General features: G+C 41.3%; 1 protein-coding gene across 1 annotated transcript in view; it reads left to right on the top strand.

Annotated features, from left to right (window-relative positions):
- AK5 (adenylate kinase 5) overlaps window positions 1-24,902 on the top strand; it is an 88,525-nt gene that overhangs the window by 41,412 nt on the left and 22,211 nt on the right. The window contains exons 7-8 of the mRNA XM_081193798.1: window positions 8,962-9,052; window positions 14,170-14,246. Coding sequence (XP_081049924.1) covers window positions 8,962-9,052; window positions 14,170-14,246 — 168 coding nt within the window. The remainder of the gene's footprint in view (window positions 1-8,961; window positions 9,053-14,169; window positions 14,247-24,902) is intronic.

Below are 24,902 nucleotides of genomic sequence, written 5' to 3' on the forward strand. Positions count from 1 at the left end.
ATTCATGATGGAACTGCATGGTATTGCAGTTCCACATATTAAGAAGCTTGTTTCTGTTACCAGCAGCTACACATAGGTTGTTGCATTTGTGAATTGAAGCTTACCTGACATAACAAATCTATGAGCTGATTGCCTATGTCTTTTTCTTTGCTTGAAAGTAGATTCAGGGGAGCTCAGTTTGGACTTATCCAAAGCTACTGTTAGCCCCCTAGGGGAGGGGTGGAAAGGGCAGATACTAGGGAGACTTATTTCAAATACTGGGCACCTGACTCCCCCCCCCCCTTTATGACTAAGAGCAGTTTAGAAGGCAGGGGCAATTCTGATAGAGGAAATGGCACTAAGATTAACCACCATGCCCCAGCACTGTGACCCCAAGTCCAAATCACCCTTTCCCAATGGATGCTTCTAAGCAAAGAATAAGACATTGGATGGTCCAATCACATCATGACTAGTTTAGCCCCAGAGAGTTTAAGAAAATGTGCTTTGAAACAACCAATTAATCAATATGTTCACATGTAACAGTTTTCCAAAGTAATTTATGGCCCCTCCCTTAAAAACACCTTTTCTCTCCGCAATGCAATTCTTATATCCACTATCTTAAATTCAGTGATCGTTGAGTAAAGGAGTAATTACAATTAATACTTTTTTCATAAGGAGGCTCTAACCAATTATTTCTGTCTGGAATGACCAAAGTAGTTACCTTCAGTTGAACAGGCAAACTATCTTAGGTAGCCTTGTAAGCATTTGTCTTCATGAGAAAGCGATCTGACAGCAATAGGTAGATTGACCCACAAGTTAGTAATGGAAGAGATAATCTTTAAAGCTGAAATACCATACTTACTTACCTTGGAGTAAATCCTATTAGACAGGGAGGCTTACTTCTGAATAGACATGTATAAGATTGTGCTGTAAAGTATGTGGGGCATAAGCTGTTTGGCCTGATTAATTTGTGCTGCAAGTACTCTATTCAAGGTCCTGGGTTCACATATGGGTACAGCTGGGAAACCAAAGGCTGAATCTCCAGGGCCTGTTCCAGAGGTCACTAGATTACACTCAGACTGTACCTTTTAGGGGCTAGATAGCTCAGTAGTATAGGACTTGCTGTACATAGGTTCCATCTTCAAGTAAAATACGTCAAATAGCAGCATTAGGGAGCAGGATTGTCTGAGACCTCAATCTGCTGCCAGATTGAACCATTAGACCCTTGGTCTGGCTCAGTGTAAGATGTCTTACTGCATTCTTATGTGACTCCAGTACATTTAGTAAACCACCCTACATCTCTAGTTATTATTAGCTGTCTTGAAAAGGATTCAAAATAAGGAGAGAAACTAGGCTGAGTTTTAATACCTATGCCACTTTCCTCCACCACTGTAATTCCCTTGGCCAAGAAACCTGTGTATATACTGTCCACTTCTATTATAGTTACTGATGACAGCCTGAGGGACAGAGCAAAACAACTTGACTAGTGCATCATTGGCAATGCTGGGGGGGAAAAGAAACGACAACACAGAACTTAAATGTCTAAGAACTGATTTGGGGAGGAGAAATGGAGAGGAGTAAATAGATTTCTTCTGTCAAAAACACTCAGCACAACTGTCATTACATTTTAAAAGCAGTTAAAATGCATTCATAAGCCGGATTGACAGCATGGCCCTCCTCCTTCATTTTTTATCACATAATACTAACTAGTCACCCACTCAGCGCAAAGCAAACCTTCTCATTACTCACATATTAGCTTCACAGCAAGAGAACTTCCAATTAGGCATGGCAGTTTTCTCAGAGTATTTTTGGGGGGTGGGGTGGGGGGAACACACAGCACCCATCCAGTTGCTGATTTGTACAAAGCGGGAACATGTTTTAAAATTGGTTTAATGAACAGACTTAATCAAAGCAGTGTAGACCAACTCTGTTTATATTTAGTTGAAAGTACGTCCCATTCCTCTGTGGATCTTCTATGTAAGTATGCAGAGAATTTCATTTCATTTTGGTGTGCTCAGCTATGCCTAACTCTGCATATCATGGGACTCTAAGCTGTGGTCCTTCAGATACTTACTAGGGAGACTTATTTCAAATTAACAAGTGGTAGGATGCAGTTGTTAACTACGACATCTGAGAGGACCAGTTTTATTCAGTGGTCCCTAGGCATCTGCTACTTATTTTTGAAGCCAATACTCTTTCCCAGCTCTGTTTGGAGATGCAGGGATTGAACCAGAGGCTTTCTGCATGCAAAGCAGGTGCTATACCTCCAGGCTGTGGATCCAAAGCTTTAACTGAGACACAGCTCATTATTTTAGTCTCTTACCAATCGTGATTCATGAAAGATTGCAAGTTTACATTGACACAATGTCTTTGCATGCCTAGATAAAGTGACTATAGGTGAGGAATTTGAATTTTTGGAGCATTTGTTTTGGGTTATGTGACCACTATGTTAATAGGACTGGAGAAATGTAGTATTGTTGCTACCGGGTTAGGACGAATGCAGTTTAGTTACATGATAATCTAACGCCATCAAGCAAATTATTAAACTACCATATAGGAAGAACTGATAAGAGTCAGTTCAGTAGCTCTCCAATAATCTCCTTCAATTATATTGTGAATTAACTTTTAGAGAGAATGTATATGTACTGTTACAACCCAAATATTATGTTTATTATTTTATTAATTGTTAAATTGGTATACTGCCCTATACCTGCAGATCTCAGTGCGGTTCACAGCACAGAATTACAATATAAAAAACACAAAATACATAGCACAACAAAAACAGACAACTCAATGAAAAACCTATCTATACGGCACTGACACAAACCTCACACATACACTATGTGAAAGAACAAAAGTGTGCTACCTCCCTTCTCTCTTCCCCCACTCTTCTCCCCCAACCTTTTACTGTATACAGTATTAAAGACTCACATCAAATATGACTGATCTATAGAAAGATCTGAAAATTGAGTTGATGTATGTACTTTAGTAACCAAAGAAAATCTTTAATAAAAACATTTTTAAAAATAACCCTCCCTTCCACAGCACATTTTAAAAGGGCATTAGATGTCAGTAAGCCAAAGGCCTGGTTAAAGAGGAATGCTTTTGCCTGTGATCACTTGTATTTATGGTGCTTCATATCATTCATATAGGAGGACTGCCCAAAGCGGGTCATATATGGCATCCGGGTTTCACTATAGCGATAAGAAGCACGTCTGTGGCTACTTTTTGATGGCAAGTTATTTGAGAACCATGTTTGATTGCACAGGCTTTAGCCTGCACTGTGAGAGGGAAAGGGAGTGAGCAAGCCACCTAACTTAGCATGTGGTGCCAGAAAATGAACATTTTTAGGTTTCCTCTGTTATTTTGTTACTTTCAAAATATCAAAATAGAGCCATCAGAACGTAAAGGTTAAACCAATTTAAAATGTTCATAAAGGTTTTCAAAAACAGGAAACATTTATTGTAATGGTATTTCTGGAGTAGGCGACAATGGCACATTTTAAAAAACAGTTATTTTTGTTAACCATAAACTGCTAAGAGGACGGGACTGTAGCTCAATGATAGCTTTGCTGGCAGAAGGTCAGAGCTTTCCAAACTTTGCATGTTGGTGATACACTTTTTAGACATGCATCATTTTGTGACACAGTAATTCAGTTTTACTAGCAAACTAACCCCTTTCCAGCCCCGGGAGGAGTGTGGTGAATACTCGCATGACACATCTACACACTGCAACCAACACACTAACATGTCGTAACACACAGTTTTGAAATCTCTGGGCTAAATAGTATTAGAAGTATAATAACATTATTTAGCCACCATTATAAAATAAACCAATTATTTTGGGGGATCATAGAATCACAGAGTTGGAATAGACCACAAGGGCCATCGAGTCCAACCCCCTGCCAAGCAGGAAACACCATCAGAGCACTCCTGACATATGGTTGTCAAGCCTCTGCTTAAAGACCTCCAAAGAAGGAGACTCCACCACACTCCTTGGCAGCAAATTCCACTGTTGAACAGCTCTTACTGTCAGGAATTCTTCCTAATGTTTAGGTGGAATCTTCTTTCTTGTAGTTTGGATCCATTGCTCCGTGTCCGCTTCTCTGGAGCAGCAGAAAACAACCTTTCTCCCTCCTCTATATGACATCCTTTTATATATTTGAACATGGCTATCATATCACCCCTTAACCTCCTCTTCTCCAGGCTAAACATGCCCAGCTCCCTTAGCCGTTCCTCATAAGGCATCGTTTCCAGGCCTTTGACCATTTTGGTTGCCCTCCTCTGGACACGTTCCAGTTTGTCAGTGTCCTTCTTGAACTGTGGTGCCCAGAACTGGACACAGTACCCCAGGTGAGGTCTGACCAGAGCAGAATACAGTGACACTATTACTTCCCTTGATCTAGATGCTATACTCCTATTGATGCAGCCCAGAATTGCATTGGCTTTTTTAGCTGCCGCGTCACACTGTTGGCTCATGTCAAGTTTGTGGTCAACCAAGACTCCTAGATCCTTTTCACATGTACTGCTCTCAAGCCAGGTGTCACCCATCTAGTATTTGTGCCTCTGGAATGTTGCTTAGTTAGACACAATTCTGTCAAAGAATTATTAACAGATTTTGGCTGGAAATATGGAACTCTTTTTGGATTAATGCTTCTAAAATTCAGAATGTATTTATTACTCAGTGACTTGGCCAAGTTTTATTGTTCATTTTGAAAACAGTTGAGATAAACAAGAGATGGCCCCATAGTTTATGTGGCCTTTCACATGCTGCAACTGCTGTGGTTTAATTTCAACCAGGAATGGGGGACTCGTGAGTCCCACCAGCCCCAGCTTGCGTGGCCAATGGTGAGCAATGATGGGAGTTGTAGTCCAAAGGCATTTGGAGGGCAACAGACTCCCTGTACCTGATTTAAACATTTGGTAAGCTGTTGTAAGAGAAATGTACTTGAAAGTCATTCCAGCCAAAGCCCGCTAACCTATTTTCTTGTAAAGTAATGCAGGACACGCACTGACTGAGTTTATGACGCAGCTACCAGAGAAGGCTATTCTCTGTAATAACAGGAAAGTAGTGACTCCATAGTGGGAGAATATGGCTCCATGGTGGGAGAATTGGAGTGCAAATACACAAGATTGTTCCTGTTCATTTGTGAAGTGTTACAGAATATGATCATATCCTAGCAACACCTTAATATATGCAAAAAGGAGGGTTAAAACAAATAATTTTGCTTAGTACTGCTAGCAACTAAAATTAAAGCTTTTTTTTAAAAAAAAGCACAAGACATTGCTTTAGACTGAGCACTCGTCTGTCTCTTCAACAAAGCTAGGCTTCAGAGTGTTGGGATTAAGGTCTGCATCAAACTGCACAGTGGAGTGTTAGCAGGAAAAGCAGGAGAGGCCCACTAAAATATAAATGAGCTGCTTGCCCTTTGGATTCATTCTTCAAGAAACGAAACATTAATCCAAAATGAAGAACGACCTCAGGTATGGGGGATCTACCAGATGGAGTCAGCTGGAAATTAAAGCTGCTCCAAGGTTGATGGGCAAGGCAAACACAGGAATCTAAGGAATAATAATAATAATAATAATTTATTATTTATACCCCGCCCATCTGGCTGGGCCTCCCCAGCCACTCTGGGCGGCTTCCATAAAAACCAAAAATAAAGTAAAATGTCACACGTTAAAAACTTCCCTGAACAGGGCTGCCTTAAGATGTCTCCTGAATGTCAGATAGTTGTTTATCGCTTTGACATCTGCTGGAAGGGCGTTCCACAGGGCGGGCGCCACTACCGAGAAGGCCCTCTGCCTGGTTCCCTGTAGCTTTGCTTCTCGCAGTGAGGGAACCGCCAGAAGGCCCTCGGCGCTGGACCTCAGCGTCCGGGCAGACTGATGGGGGTGGAGACGCTCCTTCAGGTATACTGGACCGAGGCCGTTTAGGGCTTTAAAGGTCAACACCAACACTTTGAATTGTGCTCGGAAACGTACTGGGAGCCAATGCAGGTCTTTCAAGACCGGTGTTATATGGTCTCGGCGGCCGCTCCCAGTCACCAGTCTAGCTGCCGCATTCTGGATTAGTTGTAGTTTCCGCGTCACCTTCAAAGGTAGCCCCACGTAGAGCGCATTGCAGTAGTCCAAGCGGGAGATAACCAGAGCATGCACCACTCTGGCGAGACAGTCCGCAGGCAGATAGGGTCTCAGCCTACGTACCAGATGGAGCTGGTAAACAGCTGCCCTGGACACAGATTTGACCTGTGCCTCCATGGACAGCTGTGAGTCCAAAATGACTCCCAGGCTGCGCACCTGGTCCTTCAGGGGCACAGTTACCCCATTCAGGACCAGGGAATCCTCCACACCTGCCCGCCTCCTGTCCCCCAAAAACAGTACTTCTGTCTTGTCAGGATTCAACCTCAATCTGTTAGCCGCCATCCATCCTCCAACCGCCTCCAGACAGGAATACTGTATTATTTTTGTCGGATGAAAGCATACACAGCAATGGACATGCATAGTGCCATGCAAGACCACCAGCCTGATCTTTGGCAATTTTGCTTTGTGGACTGAGACTTACTCTCAACTAAGTGTGCTTCGGGATTCCGCTTGGGAATAAGTAGGAGGTTGACTTGGGGTGGATTTATGTCCTGCTTCCTCCCATTCAATTTCTTGGAAAATTACTTTGACATTCTATGCTCCCTGCCTAACAGAAAGTGGGAATAAACAAATTCCCCATCGGTTTGAATCTGAATTGCTCATTGATTTTTTCACAGTGATTCTTTTGTTCACACTAGTTACTTAGAATACTGTTAAAAATGTGAAAGGTGTGATCTTTTGAGGCTTTCCCAGAGACTAGTTACCTGAAAGTATCACATTGACTATTTGTGTTGCAAAGGTTTATATTTTATTTTTTCCATCTTAGTTCATTTTTTCTGTAAGATTCGTGTATTATATGGATGGACGGGCTTCAAGCTTGTGGGATCTGTTTGTTTGCTTACTAGAGCCCTCAGATCCATCAGCTGGGGGACAAGTGTTTGCACAGGGACTCAGTGGGGGAGACATTCACTTAAATAAAGGTAAAGAGGACTTCTGAATACATCCTCTGCCAGGAATTTGTTTTTCTTACCAAATGTGAGTTCTTAGTTTTTCACATAAAAATTCATGTATGGCTCCTCCCCCCCATCTCCCTCCCCAAATTTCTTCATTTCAGCAGCATTTAGTGTTTATTTTTTATAGTTTTCATTTATATACATTACAACAATTATTTTAGCATTTTCACTTTTGACTCCCTCCCCCCTCTTTCTGTAGTTCCTTACATTTATTTTCGTCCTTTCCTGCATACTTCAATTTACCTCAACTTATTCTTTTAATCGTTTACTCTCATATATATCTCATATCTATTTTTTAAAGTGCAGGTTTTTACAATAATCCCACCAATGTCTCGATCTGTTTATAGTTTGTTTATAAATACTCAATAAACCACTTCCATTCCTTCTAAAAGGTTTCTTATTCTTCTGGTAACTTTCACCATTTCTGCATACTCCATTGGTTTCTGCATTCAATCTTCTTTCTTTGGGACCTCTTCATCCTTCCACTTTTGGGCTCATAGCATTCTTTAATCGGTGCTTTTTCTGGGTATACTCAAGGGTATGCAGTACCAACACCCCCCTTTCCACCCCCAACTGATGAAAATGTTGCATTTACTGTAAGAACTTCATGGTGAGTACCACCACCATTTTTTCTTAAAACAAACAAACCACTATTAATCCTTAAGGTAATATCTGGCAGTCACAAGCCTTTGCTGTTCTCCTTCCGTCTACATCAGTCCCCACACCTTCCTCCCGCAGAATACAGGAGCTTCCACTTTTATTTTTTTTAATTTTTTTTACAGGGGGACACAAATGACTTGATGAAATAGGAGTGCGGGGCCATTCCTAAAGTATATTGTCCATTGTGGTGGAAGGAAATGAAACGGATTTTGTGCTGGTTGTAATGGATAAAATACAACATGTTCCCCATTTTGTATGTTAGCAAAATAGAAAGATTTCTGCGTGAATAGACATATTTAATTGTGTTTTAATATAAGTTTCTTTGAGAGCCCACTGAACAAAACCAGTAAGGTATAATGGATAGAGTATTCAACTTGGACCAAAGAGATCTGAGTTCAAATCCTCACTCTACCAAGAAGCCCAAAATAAAATCATTACCTTTCAGTCTAACTTATCTCACAACATTGTTATGAGAATATAATGGCACAATCCCAGTGTAAATCATCGGTATCCTTAGTATCTTCTTGGGAGGGTAGGTAACAAATTTAAACAATATTACTATTTGGGCACATATATTTGAAAAATATATTATTCATATCAATAGCTTGCTATATTGTCATTTTAATCTGATTGCACCAACCATTGAAAAAATAAAGGAATGCAATGCCTGCTCCATCATTTAAATAGTTAAGGAATGGCTCAGAGAGAGGCAGGACAAGGGCTGTTGGGGGCTTATTGGCTAAGGCTTACATTTATTGTACTTCTGTAAACTGTAAACTGGCATGGGATTGCACCATTATGTCTTGGTACTTCAGCAATGCAAGAAAGCAAAACAGGTGTGCAGGCAATAATATAAGGACAACAATAGTAACTGCTGTAGTGCCTCTGATGTCAGCGGATAATTGTCGTTTGTTCTTGCAGCGTTCTTTTCCCCTCTATTTGGAATCATGGGGCACTATGCGCCTGAATGATTTTCTGTAGCGGTGTCTCTGCACAAGCCTACTCAGTTGGTTCACTACAGTAAAACAGAAGTGTGATTGATGTGTTTTGTTGTAGGGAATAAAGGAAGCCAATGCAGATTCTACTGTGGTTCCATGCTTCAATGACGTTTGGTATTTATAGGAATATTCCACCTGGCTCTAAAAGACTTTGTATAATACCATAACATTCAGATAAATAACCAAACCTGTTTTGGAATGTCTGATTGCCTTCTGTTTTATTACTAGTTTGATGCTGAGAGAGATGAGGAAGAAGTATTCAAAGACATAAGCATGGCAGTTGACAACAAACTGTTTCCTCCTAAAGAACCTGTTGAAGGTGAGTTGATTATTAACCCCCAAATACTGTCGGCCCAGTATTTTCAAGATCAAAATATATTAATGCTTCGGAAAAAGTATATTAATAAAAAAGTTAAATGTCATTGTTTTTAGGGGGTTCCATGTCTATTAAGGTAAAGGTAAAGAGACCCCTGACCATTAGGTCCAGTCGTGACCGACTCTGAGGTTGCGGCGCTCATCTCGCTTTATTGGCCAAGGAAGCCGATGTACAGCTTCCGGGTCATGTGGCCTGCATGACTAAGCCACTTCTGGTGAATCAGAGCAGCGTACGGAAACCCCGTTTACCTTTCCGCCGGAGCAGTACCTATTTATCTACATGCACTAATATGTGACATTTTCTGAGCGCTATTAATGTTCTGTTGATATACAATATATAATGTATGAGACAGGGATGGTTCACATATTCCCAAATTCATACTTGAAAAGTGCTACCATAAAGGATTTTTAAAACCACATTTGGATCATAATGTGTTAAGTGATCATCACACATTACAGTGTATAAGGATGAACTGACCCATTTTTCTCCTGAATATGATTTGTGTGTAAGATTTAGCAGTGTGCAAAGCAGCCCACAATATTTTTTCCTGGTAGCAGGCCTTTCTCATACTAAAAACACAAAAACCCACTGGTATTTATTAGCATACTATAATGTTGTATGTGTGTACGTGTGCACTGTGTGATTTGTTTACAGTTTTGTAAACCTAGGAAATGCAAAAAATAAAAATAAAAAATTAAGCAGGTCTTGTGCTTTGAGGACCTCAGGTTAACGCCCCGGAAAGAAATTCACACAGACTCATATTTTAGTTTAAGGTTGATGGGCAAAATTTAGGCCACAACTTTATTGATTACACAATGTGAGCGGTATTGGCTTAGGCATTGACAAACTATAACTGACTCCTGGCCACCCCACAGGAGGTCTGGAAGGGTAAACCAAACAAGGGAGCTACATCAATGCAAATTGACTGTAGCTCACCCCAGGGTTCCTGTGGTCCTGGCATGGCCCTAGCCCTTCAAGCGGACTTCAGACGAGATCCAGGACCCCCAGATTCCTTTAACGGAATACCCTTTTCATGGAGGGGCAGGTGATGGCCACACCTCACCTCCCCCATCCACAACTAAGTCAGTGCCTAACCGCCCAATCTTACAAAGTTGTGACAATTGCTGGGAGGTAGGCGAAAACCAAATGGCCAGTGCCAATCTGCCACGTGGACAAAATTCCTACCAGGCCCCTGCCACAAAACAGGTGACCAACCGAAATCCCAAGCAAGGCCAAAGCACAGAAAACCAAAGAGGGCGGGTGGGCGGGTGTTCGTCCGCGCAAAGCAAGTGGCTCTGATGTGTCACACTGCTGTTTATAAATCCTCCTCCGCCCCCAACCCGCAAATCAATCTGATTGGGTGTCACAACTGGCGCGATCGTGGGACTGCCCCAGAAACAACCGGGCTATGCCCAGCCTCCAGATGCTGTGGGGGTCCCAAGGTCCCACGTGCAAGCAGGACCCTCCTTGAAGAGGGTCCCATTTGTCAAAATTAGTCAAACTATCATTTTAACCTCTACCTCTATTTTATTCGAACTATTTCTTCTGTCAAATAGAAATAAGATATTAAAGAGAAATCCTTAATTATGATTCTTCCTTTCCTATTAGGGTGAGGGAAACCTATAAAAAGCTGAACAAAAGAATTAAAAGCCAAAGAGCCCTTTGCTTACATTAAAGATTTTAATAAAGCAATATTTTAACTCAGTTACCTCCACTACTAATATAATTTCTTCCTGCAGTGTATCTATTCCAACCTGCAGACTTTCAACAGAGTGTTTTTGTAGCATATCCAAGCCTTTGCATCTTAAATTCCAATACTGTAATTGGTAGGAAGAAATGGTTTTTTAAAGCAAAAAAACTACTTGCAGTCTTCAAAGACGACAATATCTTCTTATTCATTGTTGCTTCCTAACATATAATAAGGCTGTTGCTAAGGGCAACAACTTGTCATGAAATTCTGCAGTTTAAATATTTTTTTTAAAAAAAGGAATTAGAAATACCTGAGGATAAGAATGAAACACTTTTATCATTCTGATGCCAATCAATCTATAGTAAATTGTTGTCTTAACAAGACAGCGTCTTGCTGTCTTCATAATTTCAAACCACTTTTCTAGCATTCTGTGTGTCAATACAACACTTTAAACTTTAAAGCTGTTTATATGTATCTCATTATAGATTTGCCCATAAACAAAAAGGGCAAATAGATGAGCAGTATCTCTCTTGGAGGTTATTTCAAATCAAAAAAATGAACAGATAAGATAGAATTGAAAACATTCCTTAAAGACTTGCCATCAAAAGCAGAGTATAAGTTACAAACAAAAGTAGTGCTGAACTGTGTAGGGAAAAATAAACTGGCTTTGTGTCAGGCAGAAATACACATGTCAGTGATCATGAGTTCCCAGGTGTATGGTTTCCAACATTAATAAAAGTTTTTCCTATCCCTGCCCATTTCCCCCACTGCAACTCCACCTCCCTGGTGGGCTTCTGGCTTGGGACTCCAAAGTACTAGGGACATGAGGGGGGAGGTTCAAAACAACCTGGAGAATATTTGCAACGAAATATTGGTTGCCGGGGAAAAGTTAAGCTGTCTAGGTGGATAGTAATTATATATTAGAAACCAGCAGCTGTTGATACCATTTTCTCAGAGCAGCAGACTAAGGAGAGGATTGTAGACTATTGAGAGGCCCCTTAAGGTACACCTGCCCCATTAGAACTCCCTTTGTTGCCACTGCATTTGAAGGGGAGCAGAGTCAGAGGTTGTAGCAGCTGGATATCAGCCTGGGAGAGGAATCCTGGCCACTACATAGAAACAGATTGACCATTTGAAAAAGAGGACAGGACTCTTGCACATTAATTGTTGTGTAGGAGAGGGAATTTCAGCAGGCATAGCTGGAGGAGATAGGGCCAGTGAGTGTGTCAGTATATTTGAGGATTGTTTTCTGTTTTGGTCTGTGGACTGGAATCCACCTTTACTATCCATGGTAGATAAAGACAGTTTGGGAAGCAGATTGTGCAGTTAAGGTATGGTTACCAGACGTCTGTTTCCCGGGGACAGTCCCCGGATTTGCAGATCTGTCCCAGGATTTATATTTTAAGTGTTGTAGATTTATTAGTAGGGAATGAATGTTGCGTGATTGGTTCAACGGCACAAGACACATCATACGGGGACTTCCGGCGAGGCAAAATGGCAAAATGGCAGCGAGCAGCTCCTGAAGCCAGCCAGAGCCAACTGTGCTACCAGGCTGGCTCCAGGCTGCTAAGACTGCCGCTGCCACTGCTGAGGGGGAACCAGGGATGCCTGGCGCATCAACTGGGGGAACCGCTGACCCCTGCCCCGCCGTGACCCAAATCGAGCCAGGAGCAAGAGCGCCTGGCCACCCGAGTGACTGCCCAGCGGTGCTCCGGGGCCAGGAAAACCCTGGAGCCAACGCAGGGAGAAGTTGGAGAGGAGAAGGAGAAGGAAGAGAGAGACAGAGGAAGGAGAAAAAAGGGGAGCCCAACCCTTGCTGCGCCCCTGCCACTGCTGAGGAGGAGAGGTAGGAGAGCACCGGGAGGGCAAGGACACGTGGCCGAGCCAAGGCCCGACCCGAGCCTACTCCATGGCGGCTAGCGCCACTGGCGGAGGAAGAGGAGTGCGGGGGGAGCACACCGCCCCTGGCAGCGTGTTCCTGGCAGGGTGCCATCACGGCTGCCCCCCACCCCTGCCTGCTCCGCCACTGGCTAGTTCTTCAAGAGAGCAGGCCAAGGCCCAGGGGAAGGCTGCGCGACAGAGGAGACCACAGAAGAGAAGATATTACTTCTTTTTTAAGTAACCTTTTTTTAATAACTTTTTTTAAAAAAGTGTACCCGGATTCTTTGAAAAAAATCTGGTAACCTTAAGTTAAGGTGAAGTGATACAGTTATGGTAAAGCAATCTGTTTTAGATAGTAGAGGTGATGAGGGTGATCGATGACAGCAGACATTAGTGTCTGAATGGCGCTGCAAGATGTCTTAGAAGTGTTAGCCCTAGCAGGGGAGGCGGATCCATTTGGTCCCTTTTTCGGGCAGCGACATATCTTGGCCTCGCTGCAAAGCAGGTCCTTCCAGGAGCAAAATGTTGAGGAGCAGGGGTACTTTCCACATTCTTCCCCCTTTCACATTTGAACTCGTCTGATAATAACAAGAGAAGCAACATTAAAGCATGGTAAGGAGTTGTTCGACTGAAGCATCTGTTCATGAAGACGTATCCTTGGTGACAAACATTCTGCAGCTGAGAAAGCAGGAGAGTGCAGAACGAGGTTTATGAAGGAGTGTTAGAGCTCCAAGCAGGACATGCAGCAATGCATGAGAACTAGCCTAATGCTCATAATGGTTGGCTGGATGAAGGAGGCTAGAAGGTTCCACACAGCAGGAGCAAGAAAAAATGATTCTAATTTTCAGCACAAATCTTAGTGTTATCCTATCTGAAATGGTCTCCTTTTATGCTCTTTTAAGGAACTGATTATTCTGATAAATACGAAGCAGCTTGATTTTTAAAAAACCACATAGGCTGAGAAAGATGCCTAACGACACCGAAAACATGTTCGCTGTCTAAATTGACTAGAATCTCCTTCCTGACCCCCTGAAACTATGCATACTTTGACTTGTACAGTCTCTACCTCTGTAGAGTAAAGCTGAGTACACTAGCAGTTCCCCTTGGCAATTAATGAGAATACTTTTTTAAAAAAAAAAAGCCTTTCTGTGCTTCACTACAATTGGAACTAAGTCTGAACAGTAGAAAAGTAAGAAAGAAAATTACCTTCAAAACTTTCATTTATGTTAAAGACGTGAAGCACGTTAGTTATAAAATACGTTATACAACCCAATGCGTGTTTATTTGGACGGTGCAGTCCTAAGCCCTGGGTTGATAGGGATTGAGGGTAGGGTGGTACATATTTTGTTCATCACCAGTCTCCACTGACAGAGCAGAGCATCACTAGTATATGTGGAGTGGAGTGGGGGTGTAAATCATGACATACATACAACCGTACATACAGTGAAACCTATCAATCCTTTTTCAGAAGATCTCTTTCCTATTTTAGGTCCAGGTGAAGTTGACCTTAATCTCACTGTAGACCTTGGAGATATTGCTGATAATGAATTTGACTTTGAAGACCAGGTAATGGATTTTATCAGTTAAAAGCGTTCTCTCATTCATATCATCTTTTAGGTCACTTGCTTTAGCTTCCATTTTTCTCTCAGGTTGTGTTCACAACCTAATTTACTCTGCATTTACTCTGCACCCAATAAATCTGCACCAATAAATCTGCACCTAATTTACTCAACCATTTACTCTGCACCCAGTGTGCTCACAACACTGGTTTCCAAACTGGTGCACGCAGAACATTAACCACAACCCACCTCTATTGTCCTTTAGTTTCTTACAAAATACTGCATTTTGATGCATTTTCCTCCAAACCAGTTTTAGAATGTAAAATGCTATTTTATCTATTGATTGGTTTTTATCTTGTGGGCTTATAGCCGAATAAAGTATTATCTATCTATCTTCCAAACCAGCATCAATCCAAATTGATGGGCTGGCTGTGTTTTAAGCAGGTAATGTGTACACAGCCTTAGCCTCCTTGTACACTAAAGGATAGACTTCTGTGATATAGAGGGTTAAATTATTCATGTGACTACTTAAATTATTTCATTGTTCAACATACTGTTACAGATTTTTTTTAAAAAATGTGATATTTCTTAAATATAGGGGTGAAGGCAGACGTATTCTACAAATGATGGAAATAGTTGTGTAAACCACTTTTAATGTTGTTTTATGTGTACTACAAAATAGATGCAGCATTCAAAGCACTTCCACCACATTTCAGAATGTATGTCATTCTTCATCACAAGCATATTGTTATTATTCTGAAGAAACCTAATGCTTCTCAGTACTGTGTTCCTATGTTCTTTGTATTCTTTTCTTTTACAGACTCCCCTCAGTTCCAAACAAATTTTCCCTTTCATGTTGCGCAATTTGTTCTGGTTTCTGAGGGGAAGTACTGTCAGTTTTTATAGGCCAGTGAATTTTCAGAACACGAGGTTCACTTTCAATTCTTCAGCACAGCGATTGCATTAAGGCTACAGTCCTATACACACTTGCCTGGGAATGAGCTCCACTAAACTCAGTGGCACTTACTTCTGGGTAGACATGCCCAGGAGTGCATTGTTTCAGTCTATAGCATCATCCCTCTATTTCCCAACTTCACCAGGAGGATGCTGTCGCTTATGTAGCCAACATTATATGATCCAAACACAAAAGGGAGGTATCAGTAGGCTTGGGGGGAAATTGTAGAAGAACAGAAAAAAAATACTGGGGCAGTGCAAACCCCTTGAAAAGCAGCCCCATTCTTGCTTTTCTTTTTCTGTTGTTTTCCTGGAGTTTGCCAAGGTACATTTTTAACAGAAGGATGCGCAACTGTGTGTTTAGATGTACAAGGGATTTAGCTGTGCAAGGGATTCACTTAAGAACGCTACACCATAAACAGTGATCTATTTTTCAAACTGCCTTCAGCTATGTGAAAATACTGATTATCCAAGGAACCCATGCCTTTCTAAGGAATTGCTGGATGCATTAGGTCAAAAAGTGAAAAGTAGAGTTGCGATATTCCCCAAAGTGAAAAACTGGATGGAGATATTGAGCTTTCTTTGGGGTGTGTGTGGGGGGGGGGGGTGTCAGAGGGTTTTTTTTTTGTCAAAGTTGTCTAGCTTTTGTGATGGCTTGTGAAAGCTCTCCGCAAGAAATGCCTCTGCTCACTCAGAGATACATATATACATCCTTTATTTTACACATGTACAAGCAGCACACATAAGCATGCGTCCAAATCCTGTGAGTCAGATTCTTGGAGTGACTTACGTCCGCCCCTTTTCCAGCAGAAGAGGCGAGGCATTCTCATTTGATGTCTCTGCCCCCTCCTCTTTAACACTCTCCTTTCCTGGGCAGATGGAACCGGCACTGCCTCGCTACCCGTGCCAGAGCTTCCTGTGCGGTGGTTGAGGCTCTGCTCCAACATCTGAGAGCCTTCCCTCCTCCTGAGTTTCCCTCCTTTCCTCCACTGTCACTTCCTGCCCCCCCTTCCTCTGCTTGTCTCTCCTCCTTCCCTGCGTTCTCTGTCAATACCATGACAGCTTTTGGGGGGCTTTTCTTTCATTTTTTAAAAAACAAAAATAGCCCAATTTGCCATACGTCTGAGTTTTCCCAGACATTTTGCTATTTTTCTGAGCGATTCCCAGATGTATGGCGGCCCTAATGAAAAGTGGAGTAAGAATTCATAACATTTGGTTGGCTCCAGAGCTTTCATCAGTAGGACTCTGCTCATAGGACACTTGTGGAAGACAGGAGGGGCTGTTTTTGCCTTTCCTCCTACAGCTCACTGTGACCCCTGAAAAGACCCACACTGGAAAAGAGTGGGAGGTGGCAAGTGTGAGCTCCTTTGGGAAGAAAATGAGGGCTGTAGGAAGAAGGGGAAACTGGCAGAAGTTGTGGCCTCTTCTCACTCTCCATCCAGCAGGATCTTCCACTGGATCTTTAGCCCTTCTGTTTGAGGAAGGAAGACCTCTGTTTTCAGAACGTCAAATCTGGATGCAACCTGATGAAATTATCTGGAAAAGGAAATGGGAACCAGAAGGCACTGTAGAATTTTCTAGTCATCCACCAGCAACTTCACATAAAATCGAAACATGTTGCTAAAGCTGCAGACAGTAACTTTAGTTTCAAACACTGGAAGTTCAAAATAAGTGGACGAGAACATGAAATTACTTGAGCTTTGCTCAGTTACCATCTTCACAGAATAAAGAACTTTATTAAACGGCGCAAAACCTAGCTTTTGCGGTCGAATTCTTTATTAGTATTCAGCTTTATACCCTGAGCCTTGTCTTACCTTCCATTAGAAAAAACTTCTACTCATCAGTGGTGAAGATGTAAATATATTTGGGAAACATCTCTTAGAAGTGGGTGTACAATTCTGAACCTTACAAGTCTATCATTGTTTTATTTATTTATTCATTTTATGTGTTACATTTATATACCACCTTTATCTTCCAAGGATCTCAAGGTGGTGTGCACAGTTCTCCTCCTTCCCATTTCATCCTCACAACAACTGTGTGAGGTGGGTTGGGCTAAGAGATGGTGGCTGGCCCAAGGACACCCAGGGAGCTTCAGGGCTGAGTGGGGATTCAAACCCTGCTCTCCCAGTCCAACACTGACTTCATTATCCTTAGGGTATGAAGAGATTCTGTTTATTTTACTGTGTGAAGCATTTTTGAGCTATAATGAATGATACAGGTCACTCTATGAGGTATAGCTTTAGTATATGGACCCAGACTTGCCCTTTCACGAATTGGAGAACTTCATTCATTTTACTCCCTGAGCTGCTTTGTCCCCCATGTTTCCTTTATATCAGGTATGGGGAAACTGCGGCCTTCCAGATGCTAGTGGAATCCCACTCCCATCATTCCTCACTATTGGCGATGTAGAGTCTGATAAAATCTGAAGGATCACAGGCTCGCTGTCCTTGGTTCATGTGGTTTAAGAAGCAGCTGGGGAAGGGAGTGAGTTTTAGCAGAAAAGATCCAGAGGGAAAATTGTTAATAAAACAGTTCCCCCACTTAGCATGCGTCTCCTGAGGCAGTTTTTCCTCAGCATATGCTTTCTGTAAAAGAAAAATTAAAAAATATCAGTGCCACATGTTATTTGGGCCACAGCTATTGTGTTCTATTGAAGTTTTAAAATACATGGACAAATGTCTCCTTATCATGGTAATAATTCTTATAGCCATTTTTGTTAAGGGCTTTAACTGCACTGTTTCAAAAGGGTGCCATGGTGAGAGCTCATGGTGGGTGTTGTTAAGGGGTTAGCAATCAAACAATAATTGCAGTCACCACTGGTGGTGTTAGTCCAAGAGAGATTTACTTCTCAAATAGAAATTGGCAGAGTAGGAAGTCATGAGACTTTGATTAATTTTGTCAGTTACAAGATCTTATCTTTTACTAGATGAAATGAACCAAACGCAGATAGTTTTATTTGACTCTCGGCCCTACACAGAGCAGCAAATTATGGTTGGCAATAATGAGATCTCACTGTCTACGTGGAGAAGCACAGGCATGAGAAATCAGAAGTGTTTGCTGCAATTTTAAGAAGCTGATTAAACAATTCTTGAACTTAGCAAGAATAGTCAAGAGGGCAACCGCTTTCGTTGTTTTAGATTCCTAATGCATGGATTTTGAGTATACATTTTTCTTGCATGCTTCCATACATGCAAAAAGTTTGACTTGCGTTTTGCTCAGGCAAAGAGGAAGAATACTCCCCCATCCAGAATGTTTGGTTTAGAGTATGATGCCATGAAACATTGTCTTACAATCCCTTCCACCCATTGAAAGAGGGGTGTGATTATGACCGCAGGGGCAAGTCCTGCTTCGCCAGTCTATGCCGCTGTCATGCTCCTTTGATGTACATGTGCCAGAAGGAATTATACTTGCATGTCAATGTATATGTGCAGAGCTCCTCCACATCTGGACAGACTGTGGCCCAATTTGGGCCCCTCTTTAAATAAAGGTGCTCTGCAAATCAGTATGTACGTATAACACCTGATGTAGCTTGAACACATGGACTTTGCAGGAGAATAACAGGCAGTAGGTTAGCATCACACCATTATAATTAGAATACTACCTGTTTACAGCCTCTGTCTGAATGAAACCTATTTGCAGCCTTTATCTGAGCAATACTAAAACCCTTTCCCCCGCTAACAGCAAATAAAAGTGCCCTATCTTCAAAGTTTGCTGTCGCTGCCTGAGAATATTGTGACTGTAACAGAAACTGAATGCTCCGCTGATTTTCTCATTACTCAGGGCCATCTTCAAACTGTGAATTGTCCCAAGCACTTTTCTGCTAAGAATATCAAATAAGGAGAAGATGCGTATCTAGGTATCAGTGTGTCATATGTAGCTGAGAGTAGATAAAGCACCTGTCAGAGAGATCGGGCCAAGAGGGTTAGGTTTCCAAGCAACCATGTGCAGTAAAGGAGCTGAAAGCTAGCAGATATTATCAGAACACTTTGACAGCCAACGGAAGCTAAAGGCATCCATATGTTAAGCACGTGATGCTTCTAAAATATCAGCAATAGCAAAGCAGCGATTCTTAAACTGTATGGTACAGTACTACTTCGAGTTACTAACAGGTTTAGCTCATTTTCTTATGTAATGGCCATCATCTTGCTCCTTTAGAGGTTTTGAAATTTAAAATGCATCCAGAAAATGTGCAGCTTTTGAAGCAGCCTCTTAAGGAAAGAGGTCGACACATTTTTGTTTGGCTTGCTAGGCAGACAGTATTTGTTGTCACTTGTCAGTCATGGTGCTGTCAAAATGTGTGATGTGAAGGGCAAGAATTTAGGAGCTATTCTGGGTAGAAGATTGACATTACTGCATAGAGTAAGATAAGACATGAAGAAGGAGGAGGAGGAGGAGGAGGAGGAAAGGAAGAAGAAGAAGAAGAAGAAGAAGAAGAAGAAGAAGAAGAAGAAGAAGAAGAAGAAGAAGAAACAAGAAATAGTACCCATGTACTTGCGATGTGCTATTTTTTCTTAAGGACTGAAGATGCTTCTCTCGGTTGCTGTTAAGTTAGAAGAATATTAGCCGTAAATTTTAAACATTCATAAAAATGTTTCAAGAGCCTTATCCAATTTGCTATCCGCTAGATGTTTTGCAATACAGTGCAAAGCGGTATATAATCAAGTGGTAATATTTTGTATGAAATAAATAAATAAGCCCCAGGCAACATGGCCAATGCTCAGTTATGATGGGAATTGTAGTCTAAAACATCTAGCTAATACCTGATTGGGGTTGGCAGGCCTAAGTTGCTTTACTCAGCAAATGGAAACATTGACCAGGCAAACACATAGGAGACTACTTGGGCTGAAGATCTTTGCAAAGAAGATAGTTCAGAAGATAATTCAGTTCCTGTTTCTGCCCTGGAGGTAACAAGATTGGCAAGCAGTGCATAAGATGTTTTGAAATATGAAATCCAAATATCTGAATACTTGGAATGACCCCTATGCTGACCTAGCATAGGAATAAGAAATTGGACACTTGCAGCCTGATCCTGATCCTGTGTTGGTGGAAACATGTCTCAGTGAGTTAAATGGGACTTACTACTAGTTCTTAGTAATCCTACCTAGGATTGCATCCCTAGGACCAAACTAGATGTTGAATACAGCCACATAGCATTATTCCCAGCAGTCCTCATACCTACAAACTAACTTGGCTAAACTGGTTTTAAAGGACCTGGTGTCTGGTGAAGGATTCCAACCATGCAGCCTAGATTGCATCCTTTTCCTAAAGCAGCAGTTCTCAAACTTTGTTTTTCCTCATACCATTTGAAAATTGTTGGAGGTCTTGGAAGATTTAAAAAAAAAATCAAAGCACATAAATTATCCATATTTCTATTTTTAAAAAAATATTCAGAGTTGGGAACATCATCCAGACTAGTGCTGCATTATGAAAACAATGGGCCCTAGGTTAGGGTCTTGTCAGTCCATTCAATAATCTAACTGTGGAAGAAGAAGAAGAAGAAGAAGAAGAAGAAGAAGAAGAAGAAGAAGAAGAAGAAGAAGCAGCTGCTTTGATCTCAGTGATCAGAAAACAAATAAAGTACGCTGAGTGCAGGGCCATGTACAGATATTCTTGGGTGTTCTGCAAGCTTTTTGCAGACCTTTTTGCAGCTAAAAGGCCCTTAGCACATAGAAGTACTTTCTTGTGTAAACTGGGGCACGTTTCCTCCCAGAACATAGCGCATTAGTGTGCATTGAAGGCCATTCCAAGTTTCAAGAGAAGCTTGTGGAGCATCATGGAGAATTCTTTCAGGAAGTTTCTCTTTGTACATGTACTTAATGGCGGTATCTTAGATTATAGCCATCATAAGCAACTTCTAACCCCTGCCATGTACTCTCTATATAGTATACAGTATAGCTCTCTAGTTTTCACAACCTCATTGTTTATTTTCACAACAGCCATTATCTAACCAGAATGCAGACCACATTTTGACTAGAAAATAAAAACCTCAGGGGACACTTATTAATGACAGCCAAGACAAAATACCTTTATAAATATATTATAAGGCACTTTAAAAAAACAAAAACAAAACAGACCCTGTCCTGGAATACTAAAATATGGTAAAAGATCTATTAAAGTGCATAAACAATCTGTTCGTCTTAAGTTACCATGGGAACTGGCAAGACAAAAAAAGAGAGTTCTATATGCAAAGAACTATAGTTTGCCTTGGAGAAATTCTTCTTTTAATTTTACTTAGGCATCATAGTTTTGTGGGTTTCCTACATTTGCATTTGCATTTTTGTTTTTGCTCTTATTATTATTATTTATTTCATTTCTATACCGCTTTATAATGCTCTTAGGGCATTATAAAATGGAGTGCTGTGGTGGAGTATCTGCTGTTCAATAATGACATTTTCCATTTGAGAGTTTGTTAGCAAATAAAGCATCATGTGGAATGAGATCTGTGCTTGAAATTTAGAATGAGAGAGTACATACCAAAATAAGTTTTTTCTGGTGGTGTTTGAGGTGATATCTTTACAGCATTGTTAACATCACTTAGTACCCTTCCTATATGGTTGTCTCCTGCACTTCATTGGTGCAGTAATGAATTGATGTTCTGATCCTGTGCATAGACACATAGATAGTTCCCACATCATCACCTCCCTCTGCAAGAGAGCTACTGACACATTGCATGAGATGCACATGCATGACCCAAGCAATCCAGCATGATAAAGTGTGTTCTCCAATAAATGAGAGTGTGTGTTGCGGTGTGGGCCGCCGGGCCAGCCCTATTGTTGCCAGGCAGGTTAATAGTTGTTGCCTGGCATTTTGATTGGATAACCGGGTTGCTGGGGCAAATTGTATGTTGCAAATTGGGTGGGTGGGACCATAGTCTTTAAATATTGGGGCACTCTGGTTTCTCTTTCTCTTTGCAGAGTGCATTGGATCACCTGCCCGCCCTCTTTTCCGGTTGACCTTGCTTTGCCTGTCATGGGGTCGTCTGCCTTGGCGCAGGGGCCTAGTAGGAATTTTGCCATTTGGTGATTGGCTGTGCCATTTGGTTTTTGCCTACTACTCAGCAATTTGTCACAACTTGTAAGGTTGCAGTTAGGCATTGGTTATAATATGCTGGTGGTGGAGGGGTCAGGATAGGCTGTGCCTGCCCCTCCTATTGCGCTGAAGGGAATTCCGTTAAAGGAATCCTGGGGCTTGCCACGACTTCGTCCAATCCCTGTCATGGGACCAGGGCCGGCAAGCCTTCGGGGAGCTGCTGGGGTGAGCGGCGTGGGTCCGACACTTAGCTCAAATGACCCCCAAGTTTGACTTTCCCTTCTACTGGCTACCGATCGGACCTCGGGATGTCAGTTCTGTCCCAGGCGGGGGGACAGATAGTCATAACCAATGTCTAAACAACCACTCACTGATTTTGTATTTTAATAAAGTTGTGGCCAAAATAGTGTCCCAAAACCAAAACTAAAATTACGTCTTATGTGTGAAGTTATTTGAGGGGTGGCCTGGGGACCTACACACGCAACATATAAAGTTACTGGTGTGATGTAGGCTCTGCACACACGACACATTTAAAGCACAGTTGAAGCACTTTCCCCCTTCAAAGAATTCTGGGTACTGTAGTTTACCTCTCACAGAGTTATAATTTCTTGAAACTCTTAGCTAACCACAGTCCTCATAATTCTTTGAGGGCGGAAATGTGTACACAGCTATGAAGGAGCAACTTGAACTACCTTTATGTCATGGTTTCTGTGGCAAAGCTGTTACTCCATATGACTCAGTTTCTGAATTAGGTCTGAAACAGAGGTTAGGGATCTTGAAGAGGAATAGCAGGAATCAAACAGTGATAGGGCAGAGAGCCAGGGGAATAATAGAGAAAGGGTAACAGAGAATGAGAAGCAGTCAGTGGGCTATGCTGGTGTTTGGTTGATTCATTGGTTGGTTGGTTGGTTGGTTGGTTGGTTGGTTGGTTGGTTGTTGATGTACCCATTTCTACAGGATCTTCTGCTTTTGAAAAATCCTATTATCTTATTTTTATTTTATTTTGAGCATGCAAATAAAAACCACTTTTATTCTATCATGGAACTCAAGGCAGCTCTAATGGTTTCCCATCCAGACAGTGACTAGACCTAGGCTTTCATAGTTGTGGTGCCTGTATCAGGACCGTCATCCTATGGTCAAATAAAATGTATTCAGATGGCAAGATGAAACTATTGTTTTAATCCAAAGTTATCTATAGAATTAGAGGTGGTTGTTAGGTATTCAACACAGATTTTTTTGTATCCTTCAAATGACACAATTATTGAGCTCAGAAGCATAATAAAATCTCTGCCTGAGGCAGACCTCCAGCTATTTCTAGAACTACTAGCAACTAAATTCAAGCAGCTTTTCACTGTTTTGAAGTCAAATGCCCATGAACCTATGGTCAGATTTGCTCTCATTGTAACAAAAACACATAGCAATGGGATACTAAATACAGATCTGTAAACAGCAGACTAAAAGTAATGGATAAGTTGAATGATAAAGAAAGGAAGCTATAAAACAGAGGAGGTGATGACTGAGAAGGTTAGGTTCATAGAGAAGCCATTCTGTATTTTATTCTTTTCCAACTGAATAATGGGTGCCTTGGGTGCCTGAAAAATAGATTGGCGAGGACTGCCCTCATTGTCTGCTCTCATGAACCTTCATACCTAAATTTGAAAGGTGTATTCAAAAGTGAAAGTTAGAATAATGGACATTTATTTGCTAATGCTTAAAACCTCTGTTCAAAACAGATCCATACAAGTTTTCTGGAAACATTGCATTTGTTTTGTGAATTTAGTTATGAGTCACACAAATCACCACTATTGACCCCTCGGAGTCCCTTCCAATTCTACAATTCTATGAAACCAGCTACAACGTCTGAGTGGTTGTATTTCATCTCACCACAACATGTATGACTTGCTCTCAGTGTCTGGTTACAATAAAAGGCAACTCAAATTTCATGCGGCAGTTTAAAAAGGGCAGTGCTATAAGGTATTTATTGTTTGTAAAACAAAAGGGCTGGTTTATGGCCAAAAGAAAAATATATTACTGAAGCTTAAAATTTATTTTGTTATTAGCTTGCCAACAGTTCTTCTGCCATCCTCATCATCAGCATAGCTGCAAAGACAGAATCATATCTATGCTGCTTTTGAAATTGTACATTTTACTATATACTTTTTTAAAAAACAAGGTCAGCTAAAGCTCTTTCTTCACACTTAATTTTTAATTTCTCTCCCTCTTTCTCTTTCCTTCCCTCAAGTGTAAGCCTGAGGACAAGGCCTGTGTCTTTTTATCTTATGTACATTCTTTGTTTTTGTACGTGCTTTAGAATAATAGAAATAATAGAATTACTAGTAAATCAAGCCTAGCAGTAAGTATAGACAGAACTATTCTTTCATGGACGCAGTGCTTCAGCTGTTGGAGGAGAAAGTGCTCTGACTATGCTATTTTCAATAGCATGTTATCTATTAGTCACATTAAGGAACAATCATCAAGTTTTTTATAAGCAATTAGAAAGAGAGCTTGCATGAGAACAGTGAGAGCATGATACGTTAATTGCCCTTGCTTTTGTGATTTATACAGAGTTATGTTTCTTTCACAGCTTTCCTGTTCAAAATTAGAATCATTGGTAGTACCAGGTTTTTATGTCTACCTTCAAAAGAAAAACATCTACGGTCACAACATTAGGGGGAAACTA

This window comes from Podarcis bocagei (assembly GCF_964188305.1).
Source record: "Podarcis bocagei genome assembly, chromosome: 5".
Lineage (NCBI taxonomy): Eukaryota > Metazoa > Chordata > Lepidosauria > Squamata > Lacertidae > Podarcis > Podarcis bocagei.